The 15,517-nt window shown below is 52.1% G+C and overlaps 1 protein-coding gene across 2 annotated transcripts in view; it reads right to left on the bottom strand.

The window, feature by feature from the left end:
* Nucleotides 1–2,604: 2,604 nt before the first annotated feature.
* Nucleotides 2,605–15,517, bottom strand: part of Lamb3 (laminin subunit beta 3) — a 41,925-nt gene continuing 29,012 nt past the window's right edge. For both annotated transcript variants that reach the window (XM_037211114.1, XM_028882807.2), the window contains exons 13-23: nucleotides 15,325–15,436; nucleotides 14,239–14,617; nucleotides 12,399–12,559; nucleotides 12,100–12,317; nucleotides 11,689–11,886; nucleotides 11,232–11,376; nucleotides 7,631–7,838; nucleotides 7,120–7,261; nucleotides 6,573–6,749; nucleotides 5,712–5,865; nucleotides 2,605–3,141 (exon numbers count right to left, since the gene is read on the bottom strand). In XM_037211114.1, the coding sequence (XP_037067009.1) occupies nucleotides 3,005–3,141; nucleotides 5,712–5,865; nucleotides 6,573–6,749; nucleotides 7,120–7,261; nucleotides 7,631–7,838; nucleotides 11,232–11,376; nucleotides 11,689–11,886; nucleotides 12,100–12,317; nucleotides 12,399–12,559; nucleotides 14,239–14,617; nucleotides 15,325–15,436 (2,031 nt within the window). In that variant the 3' untranslated portion in view covers nucleotides 2,605–3,004. The remainder of the gene's footprint in view (nucleotides 3,142–5,711; nucleotides 5,866–6,572; nucleotides 6,750–7,119; nucleotides 7,262–7,630; nucleotides 7,839–11,231; nucleotides 11,377–11,688; nucleotides 11,887–12,099; nucleotides 12,318–12,398; nucleotides 12,560–14,238; nucleotides 14,618–15,324; nucleotides 15,437–15,517) is intronic.

Below are 15,517 nucleotides of genomic sequence, written 5' to 3' on the forward strand. Positions count from 1 at the left end.
TGCACACTGAGACCAGTGACTGCAACTGAGATCATGGGTGACTGTGCACACTGACGTGATGTCCACGATCATGGGTGACTGTGCACACTGGAGTGACATGGTGACTGTGCACACTGAGATCATGGGTGACTGTGCACTGAATGGGTGATGTCCTGAGACATGGGGTGTGCACTGGATGGGGACTGTGCACACTGAGACCATGGGGACTGTGCACTGCCTGGTGCTGTGCACACTGGACTGGTGATGTGCACTGATCTCACTTACACATCATCGGACAGTGTGTGTGGTCAGTGCTGGCAATGAGATCTCAGGTGATGTGCACACGAGATCAGTGACGTCACACTACCTTGAAAAACAACTCAATAAAATGATGCAATAGATCAGTGATGTCACACGAACATGGGACTTGAAATATGCTAATGTGCCAGACATAGACCTGAATATTGACTCACACACGCTCATGAATGTAGCACTGAGATATGGGGACGTGTCAGAGGGCAGGGTGTGTGGCAGCAGTCAACCTAAAAAAAAAAAAAAAAAATTAAAAAAAAAAAAAAATAGCACTCAGAATGCTGAGGCAGGAGTGTGAGTTCAAGGCCAGTGTTTGCTGCATATGTAGTGAGACCCCATCTCAAAGAAAGGGGAGGAAAAGAGAAGAGAAGGGAAACAGGGGAATAAGAAATGAGATGAGAAGGAAAAGGGCAGGAGGGAAAGTGCCCAGCACAGTGCCTGGACCATGGCTAGCACACAAATGTGACACTTCATATCAACATACACAGTCATTTTACAAGCAGTTTTAAGCCTTTGCCCTACCTCTAGGACAAGTAAAATGACCCAATTCTCCCCCAAGGAGGTTTGGTTAAGTGCAGAACACTAAATTCTGTTAATACAATGTTAATGTTAGAAACAGGCCATTAATATAAGCAACCCTTTTATTTTTTATTTATTTATTTATTTTGGTTTTTTTTTTTGTTTTTTTTTCTTTAAGGCTTGATACAGTCGCTGTTTTGAGTGCTATTAAAGTTCGATAACCCTTTTAGTGTTTATTTTCCCTTAAATTATAAATGTTGAGAGGGGAGAATGATGGGGTATGGATTTGATTCCTTGGTTGATAATTGTTGGACCCCTTCCTTGCTGTCCAGTTGCCTTGAACAGAGGACTTCCAGGCAAGCAGCTCCTCTCTAACAGCTGTGTGGATGCTCTCATTGCATCCTGGCTGCTTTAAACCCACGGGGATGCCTTGAGGAAGCTACACTACAGCACAGCTGCTTGTTGCTGAAGCACAGCTCTCCTTCAGAAGGCAATATTCCGGGTGCCACTCTTTCACCACTGACAACAAACATTCTACCATCACAAGCCTCAGTGAACTCTCTAAGCCATTTTTCACCCGGGCCAGAGAAGGACCACTTGGCCCAGCAGAAGGGCCTGTGATTCGTACAAACACAGCCTGAGGTGGTTTGAGTAAGAATGGCCCCGATAGGCTGTGATATTTGAATGCTTGGAAAGAGGCACTATTTGAAAGGACTAGGAGGTGCAGCCTTGTTGGGGTAGGTGTGGCCTTGCTGGAGGAAGTGTGTCTGTCACTGGATGCAGGCTTTGAGGTTTCAAAAGCTCCAGCCAGGCCCAGTGTCTCCTCTTTCTTTCTGCTGCCTTTGGATCCAGATGTGGAACTCTCAGCTACCATGCCTGTCTATGTGCCACCATGCTACCCACCATGACATTAATGGTAAACCTGGGAAACTATAAGTAAGCCCCAATTAAATGCTTTTCTCTATTAGAGTTATCTTGGTCATGGCTTCTCGTCACAGCAGTAGAACACTGACCAAGACACAGTCCTTCATGCAAACGTGGAGGACTGTGGAATGACATTGCATTCTTCCATGCTGCTTTCAGCTGTATAGACTACTGTTCAGGCCACTTTTCAAGCCTGAGGTGGTAACATGAGGAAGAAACGGCAGAAGCACCAGCAGGAAGACAGCAGCGGGGAGCGAGGCCGTGGCCTCCTGACATGAATGACGTTTCCAGGAGCCAAAGATAAGAAACTGTGGGTCCTGGTGGCTAAAGAGTTCCAGGGAGCAGCCAAGCCTTAAGGGACATGGGGTGCAATGAAAGCACTGTTAGAGCTAAGGAGGGTAAGAGCTACCCAATGCCCTGGCTGCTAGTGATTAAAACTAAGAGAAAACATCACTAGCTTGAGTGTCTGCAGCTACAGGACTCTGACTTCAAAAGCTTGGCTCTCAGGGCTGGGAGCTGAGAGCCTCGGGGTCTGCTATACCAACCCCAACCGTAGGCAATCGCAGGCCAGGGACTGCCACCTAGAGAGTCTCTTCTCCCCTGGTACCAGCCCCAGACCTTGGGCAATCACAGGCTGGAGACTGCCAATAAGAGTCTCTCCTCTCCTATGCTGTCTGGGTAGAGCCGAGGACACTGAGAAAGTGGAAACAGATGGACTCCAGTCCTGAGACAGAGGAACACAATCTGCCTGAGTCCAGGGGCCAATTGAGCTAGACTGAGTAATCAGGGCAAGCCATAGGACTGAGTCCACAGGAACCTCAACGGGAGGCAGAAAAGGTGACGGAGGTTAGTTAATGCAGAGTCAGATCATTTTCTTCTTGAGTTTCCAGGCTCCGGTTCAAAGATTTTTTTATTGGGCTTTGTATTTGTACATCACTCTGTCTAGTTTTTGTGTTGATCCCAGATTCCACTACAGTGGAGGGCAGGAGTAGGTGTGGGGGCACACTATGCAGCCCAGCTCCCTGAGCTGGAGTACCTTCAGCTGTGATAGCTGGCCTTCCCCTCCCCCCGACACATACACCATCTCTCCCTTAAATGTGGTCATGTAAACACAGGCTCGATGGCCATCAGATACCGAGCAGCAGCACACCCGGGTGACCAGATGGCACTATCAGTGGTATTAAAGTGTCCTAGAGTTAGGAAACGCCTCCCACCCCCCAGTGTGTGCTTCCAAGGCAGAGGGGAATGTGTATGAGATTGGGGCTTAAGGTCACTTGCAGGTGGCATAGTAGAGCACACGCCCATTGATGTAACTGCGGATCTGCTCCACGCGCTTCTCCAGCCCCGACAGGTCTGCTGAGCGCAGCATGATGGCCTGATTCCCACGAAGCAGCTCTGACTCCATGTCTAAGGCAGAAACAGCCATGGGGAAAAATCAGAAGGTGAGGCAGCCGGGACAAGAGTCTCCCCTGAGCACAGTCAACCACTGAAGCAGACAGTTCTCACCTGCAACCCACCTCTCCAGCCCATCCCACTCAAACCTGGCAGGCCCAGGCCCAGGCCCAGGCCTGCTCTCGGTCTTCCCTCTGCCCGTCCCTCTCCTCCACTCCGGGCTCCCGGTTATCCCAGGGTGATGAGGGAGCCTGCTGCCACCAAGATTAGCAGCCCAAGTTGGGCATGCAGACCTCTGAATCCTACCAATGACCTTCAGATGGATGCTGGAAAAAGCTGGCCAGGTGACGTGGATCTTTCACCACTTTTTTCTCTCTAAAATGTCCTCCAGGAAAATGCAGTTGTTCCCCATCCCCAGTGCACTCACATATCATCCCCAGATTAAGACGGAAGGTCTGAAGTTCTCCAGAGTGACCCAGACAGTCTAGCCTCATGCAGGAGTCCCCACTATCCGTACTGAGACAGCTTGGACTTCACCAGGAGTAAGGAGGGGTGTGGACTGCCTCCCAGGGTAGGATGGAGCAGTCCTAACTATGTCAGAAGTCATCTTCTCAGAGTCCAAATCTGACCACTTCTTGCTTCCACCCACACAGCTGCCCACGCCCACCTCCTGGGGGACAGGAGTGTGTCTGTTGTGCTCCTGTGCGGTAGTATGTCCAAAACAAACACCTCAGTTCCTCAGCTGCACAGTACCCCTCCCCCTGCCTGCCCTGGTTACTGCTCTCCTGTGGATGCAGATCTGTCAGTTTCTTTCTGAACGTGAGGTAGGCCTCACCACCCCCAGCAGACTGCAGCAGCACTGTGCCTGGGCTGATATGCAGCCAGGGGAACTCCACATGGAATTTCAGGCTGATAGACGCTAGAAATACTCACAATGTTAAACAGCCACTCTTCCGTCCCTTGCCCCCCCCCCAGTCCCAGAGGATCCCACAAAGGCAAATCCCAACAAGTAGATAAACTCCTGCTCCCATGCTCCGAGCTGAGCCTTTTCCCTTTGCTGGGACCAGGCCACACCAGGTGGTAAGTCACTTCACTGTCTCCCTGGAGCGGTGGCCTCCTGTTCACCCAGATGCCTCTCATTTGTTAAATCCTCCCGCAGTGAGCAAGACATTGCTGCGTTAGAACAACTTGAGGTGACTCAGAACTCTTGAGTCTCTTTCAGGTGAGTAACAGCTTGTGCTTGCCATCATTTGCCAGTTACAAAGTACTTCCGGTGACATAAGCCATGCACAGAGAAGCTTCATTCAAGCCATGGTTTAGTAACAGAGGCCCAAACAGTGGCAGAGGTAACTGCCCCTCCTACACAATTTCATCCATTGGTTCTAGCCCGCCTTTTAGACTCTCTTTCCTAGTGTAATTATCTGCCATCTTCAGATATGATAAACAAACTGTTATCTGTCGACACAGTATTGCAGGACAAGGCCAGGATAAGTACTGAACCAGCCTCCAACTCTCCTCTAGGATATATGGCCACACCTCTCACCAATTCACCATAAACCCACCAACCTAATCTCTTTTATAGTGTCCACCTGGCTAGAAATGAGACTTTTGCCAACTATTTTTCTTGAAATGCAGAGGAATAATGTGTATGGCATTTGCTGGACACACCAATTCAATGGTCTCACTCACCATCACATCTATAGACTGTCAGGTTCCTAGGAATGCTCCCTTTCCAAGGCTATTACCATGATGTCTCCATGTTTGAAACCCTCAGATGGCCTCAGACGGATCACTACTGTGTCCATGTCCACCCTCAGCACTGGGGCTTCGAGGAACCATGCCACTGTCCCCCTCACACTCCTATCCTACATTCCTCTCCTTCAGGGAGTGAGGCCTGTCACATTCTCAGAACACTCCTCTTCTTTCTCACCGCCATCACCCCAAGGTCCTTCATCATCCTCTAGCCTCTCCGAGGCCTGCACCTCCTTCCTCATCTTACTTCTTTGAGCGTTTCTCTCTGGCACTGATTGTCCTCTGAGCCCCAAGAGATCTGCGTCTTTATCACCCACACATGTGTCACTACATAGCAAAGCGTTTGTTTTGAGGGTAGCAGGAAAAAAGGTCCCAGCTGGACTGTGAGCCTCTCGGGCCATGGGACCAGCACATCCCTGCAGTCTGCAGTCTCATCCCATGTACTAGCTGCTCAGTGAGTCTTGGCTGCTCTCATTCCCTTAGCACTGCTGGCTTGGTTCCAACAAGAATGAGTTTTAGGAGCCCCAGATAGGATGGGCCAGTGAGATGGCTCAGTGGGTAGAGGCACCTGCCACCAAGCCTGATAAGCTGAATTTGATCTCCAGAACCCACAAAGTGGAAGGAGATAACCAACTTCTGCAAGCTGCTCTTTGACCTCCACAGACAATTGCACACACACACACACACACACACACACACACACATCACACACACACACACACACACACACACACACACACACACACACACACACACACAAATACTTTTAAAATATTTTAAAGAAGTCACGGATGGCAACTGCCCAACAGTCCATGTTCCTGGATCATGCTCACCTTTCATTTTGTCCATCATTTCCATGGTCTCCCCAAACAGCTCCTCTGCCTCTGTCTTGATGCTCAGGATTCGACTGCCTTGCTCACCCAGCATAGGACTCTGACCCAGCCGGTCTTTCAACTCTGTATACCTTTGCTTGAGTCTCCCAAAGCCCTGTAGAGGTAGATCATTCTCAATATCGCCATCAACATCATCTAAAGTCCTAAATGCCAGTGCTAACTGGCATCACCCAAATCAGCACGTGCGGCCTCCTAACTGGTTCCCCCCAAGGGTTGGGTTTGCCTATAATGCCCTACCTCTGAGCCCCAAGGGATGTCTTAAAATTTTGTCTTTCCTCCTCTTGTGTCATGACCCACCGTACTTGCCAGGCACAAATGGCAGGTTATATCAAAGTGTGTTGGCAACTTGGTCACTAGACCAGGATTGCATGTGCCTGTGTTCCTGCCCTGGGTAAAGCAAGTGGTACACCCGAGATACCAAAATGGCTCTTTGATCTTCTTTGTCCTGATTCTGATGAGGACAGAGCCCAGGGTGTCTGTTTGAGCCATGAAGGTCTGACCAGGCTGGAGACTCGGGAGATAAGCTCCAGAGCGACTATCAAGGGAAATACTTTGGATAAACTTGGACCTGGGGATAAGTCACTACCTCATCCATAAAGGGACAGCATCTAGGATGATCCTTGTGTCCTGCACCAGCTACCCAGAGGAGCAGGGGTGGGATGCAGGCACAGGCTGTGTGTGGGTTCACCCTCAACCATTCTGGTTCTGTCCTGTGTGGTCTTATATAAGGTGTAGTAACCTTCCTGCTCAGGAGCCCCACTCTGGTTTCCTGTCACTGGGATGACTCTGCCCACTTTGTACCTCCTGGGCACTCATTGCCTGCTTGGCGGCACCCTCCGCAAGCTGCTGGGCCTGCATGGCCTGTGCCTGCTCCTCCTGGGACTGGTGGCGGAGCTTCTCCATCCGTGCCCAAAATCCACTCATCTGCTCCTTCATGCCTCTCACCAGCCTTTCAGCTGGCACCAGGACCTGCTGGACCTTTGTGGAAAGACAGAAGAATCCGGATTTGTGCTGGGTCTCGCAGGCATCAAGGGAACTCATTCCCCCAGCTTGTCTCTCACTCTTTGGTCTCTCACTCCATCGTCACATCTGACCATGATGCTTTGACTCCACGCTCCCTGCCCAGTGGTACCCAGGCTTTTCCCCTTTCCAGCTCCACTGACATCATCCCCAATGCAGCTCATAGTCCATCCCTGCTTTTGCATCGCGGATGGGTGAGACAAGTCTGAAGCTCAAAGCCAAGACAAGTGTATCTAACGAGGTGGTATCTAACCAGGTCACATTCTAGCACTTTTTGTCTTGTCCCTAAATGGTTCATTCCCAAACATGGGGAGCTCTAGTGCCTCACCTCCGCAACCCTTTCCTGGATGAGCCGAAGAGAGCGGCCAGTGCCCTGCATAGTGTCCTGAGCTTCCTGCAGAGCTACGGTACCCTGCCGAAGGTTCCCAACCACATCATCTACCTGGCCTTCCACAGCATGGGCTCGGCTTCTGAGTAAAGGAAGGGAAAGGAGAATGAGTGAGCAGCAAATGAACAAATACGAGCTCAGTTCACACCGGCCCTGGAGAGCATTGTTCTCAGGCAAAGGCAAGGGAAGCATTAACTCTCTACCCACAGGACCCACCCAGCGGCAGGTGAGTGTGAGAGTGATGCTCACGGCACTCTCTGGACACAAGCTCCCTGTGTAAAGTATGAGGTCATGTGAATGAAATGTAGCCTGAACCCTGCAGATACCATGACTTCCCTGGCATAGTAACCCCCACCATGTTACAGCCCCTGTACCCCTCTCCCAGCCACCAGGTAGGGGAGCAAACATGAACTCAATTCCACTAGGAAGGCACTGGGGCCAGTGGTCATACCTGGCCTTCTCAGCCTCAGCCTGGAGTCTGCGGGCCCGTGCAATGTCCTGCTTGGTCTGGGACAGCACCAGGTCCACATTGGGGAGCCTGGCAGCAATGGCCTGGATCTCTTTCATCTTGCGCAGCACTGTGGCCGAGTCTGTGGGCAGCCAGAGTGCCAGCACTGCCTCGCTGACCTCTTGGATGGTGGCTGAGTCTGTGTGGGGGTCTGGAAGAAAGCCAGCCAAACCGTCAGATTAGAGGCCCCACTCATCTCCTCTAGGATCCACAGCCCCTCCAGGCTGGGTAGCACCCCTGGAGAGCATCTCCTGTAGCCCGCCCCGCCCCCCGTTTTGTTTCCCCAAGAGCCCTGTTCCTGGACAAACCCAGGCACCTTTCTCTCGCGGCGGCGGTGGTGGTGGTGGTGGTGGTGGTGGTGGTGGTGTGTTTCTGGGACACTATAGGATTCTTGTCCTATGTTCTGCTGAAGGGAGGAGGGATGTGGGCACAGCTGTGGCAGCTAAGTGTCTGGTGCCACAGGAAGCTGTGGGCTTGGAGGAGGAGGTGGTGCCAGGCAGCTGGTACTGAACAATGCCAGCAGCACATACATAATCAGCTCCAAATTGGGAGGGAGCGGCCAGGAACTGGAGCTGCTTCCTTGGCAATAAGACCCCTTCCCTGCACCCATCTTCAGGCCAAGTGCTCGTTTTTTGTAAAGACAGAGAAGGACTGCCATTTTTCCCTGAAATGTCACCGTCTCAGATAGGCCAGCCTAGCAATGGAATCTAGAACCAGCATTCCTATCCCCTCACCTCATTGTTCTCATTAGCCATGTCCCCCGACCCCCTTGAAAACACTTCCTGGCTTGGCTCTCTTCTCCTGCTGCAGTATGAACCCCCTGAGAACAAAGACTGGGTTTTGTCCCATTTGTGTCCCCAGATCCCAGCTAAAGCCAGGCATTCTGAGGTCCTTTGCACTTGAGTAAATGGAAGACTGAAAGAGCACTTGCTCTTCACTACTCAGGCCACCTGGGTTCAGTTTCCTGACCTGCGAAGTGCCTTGAGTGACCCCTCACCCCATCCTGAGCTGTGACATGTCACCATCAGTTAGCAAGAGTTTTACAAAGAGTCTCAGAGAGAGATCCAAGAGGCAAGTACAAAGGAGATAGCTCTCCATCTCTCTCTCAGCTGCTTCTACAGATATCACTCTGGAAAGAAGTGTCCACTCAACCAGATAGTTCAGCCTGGCCTGAACTGTACGGTTCTGGGGCCAGCCTTTCTTCACAGGCAGCAGGTAACACAGGTCCTATCCCATTCCTGCCCTCCTCATACCAGGTAGAAGGACCTTCTTGGGAGAAAGGAGGCAGGATGTCCTAGGCTATGCAGCAACACACCACAGAAGCCCAAGGTGCAGCCCTGGTAGTTTAAGCATTCCCACCTCACCTATAGCTCCTCGGGGATCCTGCTCCCAGAGATGCAGCCCTCTCCTGGAGCCCAATGCCCTGTTCTCTGAATGGGGCTGAATGGACACCTTTCCCAGAAAGCCTCCTGCCAGGATCATAGCCCTACCCAGTTCAGGCACTTCCTGTGTTTTTCACAACTGCAGCAGCATGCATGCATGCCTGGGTGTACAGTCGACTCGGTCAATAACTTTCTGAGGCGGAGTGGGCCCAGTAAATACCAGCATGCACAGCATGTGTGGTTAAGGCAAAGATCCAGTCAGACTCTGCCCTTGTGGAGTTCAAAATGTAGTGGGAATGAGGGATACATAAAAGATGAAGCATAATCCTGAGTGATCTGCAGGGTGTACACTGGGCCAGGGATGAGGGGCACTTCCCCCAGGACCAGGGAGGCTTCCTGGATGGTTGGGGAACCTGAGCAGCATCTTAGAGAAAAAGGGGAAATTAAGTCAGAAGAAGTGATGGAAGGGAGAGAATATGGCGGGTGGGGGAGACATCAAAAGTAAGGAGGCGCGTGCGCACATGTGTGTGTATATGTGTGTGTGTGTGTACCTACGGCTGGATACCCTCTGGCTACTTAACTTCTCTGTGCATTCCTCACATGGGAACTGGAGGTAATAGCAGCACTTAGCTAGAGTGGCTAGGGTTAAGGAATGTGATACAAAGCCCCTTGAATACTGCCTGTACTTAGTAACTGCTCCATAAGCCCCATGTGGGAACTGCCTCAATTCCACCCCAAGGGCTAGCAAAGACAACACCCCTCCTTCCTCCATAGGCCTGACACTCTCTCCTGTGGCAGTAGCAGCTGGATTTGGCACCTCCTGTGGTGGGTCTGCAGACTAGAATCCACCAAGTGGTGGCTGTGAGAAGTCTCTGGAGTCCCACACACAGCCAAGCCTCTCTCTCCATTCCCCCTCTGCTGATGAACTCATCAGAGGCTCTGACCTAAGGTGCAGCCTGGCTGAGAGGGAGGAGGTGCCTGGAAGCTCCTATCAGCTCCCAGGAGCAGATCCCAGGCTACACAGAGAAGTCAGTCGTTGCCCCCCCCCCCCCCCCCCCCCCGCCAGCCTGACTGGGGCCTGCTCAAGTTAACACAAGTCTCAAGCTACTCAGTCTCAAGCCCCAAACCTTGGTTGTCCTTTTGTCCTTACATACCAGGCACCTTTGCCCTGCACTCAGAAAACATGCTTCCCAAAGGCTCCTCCTGATTAAGTCACAAGGCCTCTGTAGACCGCTCCTGGGTTCGAGTAGCGCCATCTACAGCTCTCCGCATGACCTGCTGTCTGCACCCAGGAGACAGCTTTGGCTATTTGGGGTAAAAACACTCAGTAGTAGCATGAGCAGTCACTGTTGTGCCCAGACCTCAGCTCATATCAACCAGGCGTCCAGCCAAGCAAAGTCCTGGCAGAGACCCAAGAGCTAATAATATCAACTCACAATCCAGAGGCACCTTTAATTTGTCAAAGTCCATTTTACAGCAGTTATTCAGTTCTTGGGATAAACCTGTAGAATACCACCAACTCCATTTTCAAGAGAAAGATAAGGTCAAGAGAAACAACCTGCCCCAAATTGAGTCCCCTGAGTCCTATCTCATCCTCTAGGCCACCGAAGAGAGGGCCTGGCCCATCCATTCATTTCTTTATTCATCCATCCATTCATCTTCCAATCTTATATATGTGCTAGAGATGCAGCCATGAACAAAACAGACATCCATCCTTGCTGTGCTGGAGACACACTCATAATGGACTGCACAGCCATTTCTGAGTGGAGGGATGAGCAGGGATGAGAAGGGAGGAGGGATACACAGACAGGGGGACTATAAAACGCCTCCCTGGGGAGGTGGCATTTCAAACTGTAACCTGGGAACCATTCATCCCAGGCCAGGAAAGACCCTGCAGGGGACTGACAATTTTAAAGTGATACCCAGTGAGCAAAGGAAACATAAAGTCACAGAGAATAGATGGACAGCGGTCAAGAAAGAAGCCTATTTTCATCCAAGAACAGGGTGGGCAGTTGGAAGAAGGGCAACAAAATCAATAGCTGAAGACCATGGAGGAGAAATGGCCAAGCCAGTGGGCAGCAGACATGGTGGGAAGGAGGTAGTAGGCTAATGAACTAGGGCAGATGGGAGCCAGAACACCCACAGAGGTGAAAGACGCTCACCTGTGAGGAAGCCCCGGACCTGCTGGATGAGAAGCCGTGTGCGCTGGACATCCTCTTCCATCTGCAAGCGGCTGGTGCTCACCTGGGTCTCAAGGCGCTGGGCATCTGACTGGACCTTTGAGGCCGCCTCTTCAGCTGCCCTAATCTGTTAAAACACAACGTGGGTCAGAAAAGGACATCGCCTTCAAGGAGCCTCTTGGCGGCTCCCAAGGAATCTGTGGGGCATTCTCTCCCTTGGGACTTGCAACCAACCCAGTTTGCAAATGATGTTTATGTAGGACTTTAAGAGAAAGCTCAAGATATCAGCTCCAAATTCTACTTTACACTTGCTGTGAGGCATTAGACAAATCACCTGAGATCTCTGAACTTTATTCTCCTGACTGTACAATGTGAACTCTGAATTGTTCAAGGGACTCTGCACCCTCTGCCTCTTGCTCCCATACTTTGTGGTACCTACCATCTGCCTGGTCTGCTGGAGCTGGGAGTTGAAGCCCCGTAGCTGCTCAGCTACCTGCCCCGCCATGTGGAAGGCCCCTCTGGCTCTGGGCAGGGCTCCCAAGCAGTGAGAACCACAGTCTGTGCCATTGGCATGGGGACACAGCTCTCCAGGGCACGCTCCCGCGGTGCAGGCTGTCTGCCTAGAGCTACCACAGAGCTGCAGAGAGATGAGGGTGTCAAGGAGGCCCCTCCACAACCACTCCCATCCCACACTAAACATCCACACATCTCCATGGCAACCAGGACCATGTTTCCTTAGCAACCCCTGGGTGCACAGCACAGACATGGGGTCAGGAGGAGTGGGGTAGGTTCTGAATGGGACAGATTACAGGTATGAGGGCTTAGGACACTGGACTCCATTCCCAATCACCTTGTTGATGGTGGGTGTCAAGTCAGGCAGCGAAGCCATCTCCAGGCGCAGGGCCATGAGCTGGGTTCCTCCAGCTCCTCTTCCCCCAGCCTGACTCTCCATCCCTTCTACCCCTCTGAGACTGTCCCTCAGTTGGCTCAGCAGGCTGGAACTGTCGGACACCTGCTGTGCAGCCCGGGAGGACTGCTCATAAGCCGTGGTCAGCATGCGGAAGGCTCCTGAGGAAAAGGGAGAGGGATTGGAGGCCTTGGGCAGGGCCCTTTCTCCCTAGGGAGAGTAGCCTGTGCCCCTGTCCTCACCTGAAGGGTCTGCACTGCCCAACTTCTCAAATTGCTCCTTCTTGCTCTGGTATATGAGGAGGAGGCGATTGAAACTTCTGTCCAGATTCCCTAGGTCACCAGGGAAGGACTGCATCTCCTCCTCTAAGGGTAGGTCCAGCGGCAGGCCCTGAAGAGTCCGCCTGAGGCAGAAGGATACTTGCTGAAATATAGGGAGACGCTGTAACTGAGTCAGGAGAAGCAGACTGCATGGGGAAGGGCCTTCTACACAGGTATGAGAGGGAACAATCCACATGCTACTGAGAATTCTGCCTGGCAGAGGCTCAGACAAGCTAGAGTCAGGACACAGCCTACCCCATCTCTCTGCAGGTGACTCTGAATGCTCTCTCTCCTTGACTTCTGTCAGCCTAACGTCTGGGACCCACCTCCATCTCCCAGGCTGTTCCTGGCTTCCCTGAAGAGAGCCACCCTGCTGGCTCCCCTGGTCCCCAGGTTGGTTTCAGTTTTCACCTTATGTTTAGGATGGTTCCCAATCTCTCCTCTGTAGCCATCCTTCCCCCAAGGAGCTCCAACCCCATTGCATGCTCATCGGCCATTTCCATCTAACAGAGGCTTAGGGTGTCACTCCAGATCCTGGGTCCTAAGCTTGAGAGCCAATGGTTCTCTATCTTCATGCCTCATGACCTCTGCTATACCACCATGCTTTCCCCGTCCAACACATCTCCACCACACAGCCTTGCTCAGGCATAGCATGCCCTTTCAGGGTCTACCAAGACACAACACATTCCTATATTGACCACCTGTGGACTGGTCACCTAATTCTGAGACTTAGGTCATATAGTCTTCCTCTGTGAAGGCCACCATGGCCTCCCCTGTGAGAATCTTAGCTCTCTAACATACCCCATGTAGCACATTACTGTTTACAAGACAGACACCTTAGCCCTTGGCATGTGAAGACCATATCTTAATATTTTAATGACCCTGGTACCTTGCACAATACTTGGATCCTATTGGGTTCTCAAAAACCTATTTGGAAGGGCTGGGGAGATGGATCAGTGAATAAGAATGTTTGTTCTGCAAGTATAAAGACTTGAGTTCAAATCTCCAGTATACACATCAAAAGCTGGACCTTAATGATAGCAGTGAGCTTCTGAGTCAGTGGGAGGCCCTGTCTCAAGGCAGGAAGTCATACAGTGACAACAGGAGACACCTATCATCCTGTTCCGGCCTCTGTATACACATGCACACTCATGTGCACCCACCCACACCCACACACAAATGTGGAATGAATGAATGAACAATTTCCAACAAGCTGTAGCTCATCCACAGAGCTCCCCACTCCCCACCCTGCCAAGGATGTCCTAACACCCCCATGGGTAACAGAGCCTCTTATTCTTTTTGGGCTTGGCACCATCCATCCACCAATGCTCAGGGAACACAAGCTAATTATAGAAGCTTCCAGAACCCGAGCTCCCAAAGAAGGCGCCTCTGCTGGTAGGAGGGGGTGTGGGTGGGGCCGCTTCCATTCTAAAGACAAATTCAGAGATATTTTTAGTGCCCTGCCTCATGGGTGCCCTCTGCCAAGGTGACTAATCCAGGCTGACTATCCCACTGGTAGTACAGGCTCAGGAGGAGCGCTGGGCTCAGGCTCTGGGTCTGTGTCTGCACAGCGCATCACATCCACGCCTGTCTCCACATCTGCAGAATGGAATCAACACCACCACTCCACCTTCACAGACCTGCCTTGGTGGCTAAGAGGAGGTATGCATAAAAATGCCCCATGGACTAGAATGGACCAGTGAGGCCCTCACCCAAATCCACTGGCATGATCCCGCCAACAGCTTGGTGAGGAAAGACCTACCTGATAGACAAGATGGCATTTGCCACCTGAGCCACATCCTGCTCTGTGACAGAGGTGCCCCCCAGGATCTGTCTGATCTGCTCCATCTTGCTCTTGGCATCTAGCAACCGAGAGGCCAGGCCATGGTCTTCCAGACCTGTCCCCGACCTCAGGCCTTCAGTGGCATTACGGAGACCACCAAGGCGCCGAGCCTGCTCCTGGAGATCCACGTCATAGGTCTGGAAGCAAGAGTGGCAGGCCACACATACTGGGTAGCGGTCGCAGTAGCCTCGCTGGCACTGGTCACAGCGGGGCCCCGTCAAGCCGGGGCGGCAGAGGCAGCGGCCTGAGGCTTTGTCACAGCCCGGACCCTCGGTTCCTCTGAAGTCGCAGTCACAGGCTAGAGCCGGGAGAAAGGACACTCAGAGGCTGGGGTCAGGAAGAGGAAGGAGCACGCTGAGGATGAAGGAACGGGGTCTGCATACGTGACATAGACTATCAGAGGACAGCAGCCAGAAGGAAAGCCCTGACAGGACTAACCGAAAGGCTGTCCTTAGCATCCATGGCAGGCCAGGCCTGTTCTTAGCGACACATTCACATGCATGTGAACCCATCTGACCAGCACACCCACCGTGCATTTACATTCTGATTTCTTGCTTCTGTTTAGGAGGCAACCAAGGCCTAGAAGGACTCAGTACATGGCACCTCCCCCTTAAGAGGAAGAAATGTGAAAGGGGAGCAGCTTGCTCAGACCCTGCAAGGCAGAGCTGAGACCAACGCTGGAATTTACTCTAGTCCCACGCCATTGCTGATCTATAAGCCCTCCAGGAAAATACCCCAGTCCTCCTCAGGACCCATTTTCTCCACTGCTGCTGGCCACTGCTCTTGGGGAGTGGGAGGTCCCCAGACCCCCATCCTGGACTGTGAGGACCACCTTAGATAACCTGATTCAGGCACAGGGAGGCCAGGCAGTCTTCAAGTGTAGATACTCTCAGAGCCGCCCAAGCCATCAGTACAGGAGGTCCTACCATGTCAATGCACTCCACCAAGCACCCCTTAACCCACCCCGCTACATGTCAGCTGCCTGACCACGTAATAAGCACGCACCTCGGCATCCCGTGGCTACATCTCCATGGGTCTGGTCAGGACACTGACGGATGGCTGCAGAATTGCATGTCAGGCCACCAAACCCTTCCCGACAAGGACACTGCCCTGTAAACTGAATAAAGAGAATGCCATGGGGGACCCTTCCAGTGTTTTCCTGGCCTTCCTACTGGGTGCTGTGTCTAAGACCTTGCTC

This window comes from Peromyscus leucopus, chromosome 15, assembly GCF_004664715.2.
Source record: "Peromyscus leucopus breed LL Stock chromosome 15, UCI_PerLeu_2.1, whole genome shotgun sequence".
In the NCBI taxonomy this organism is placed as follows: Eukaryota; Metazoa; Chordata; class Mammalia; order Rodentia; family Cricetidae; genus Peromyscus; species Peromyscus leucopus.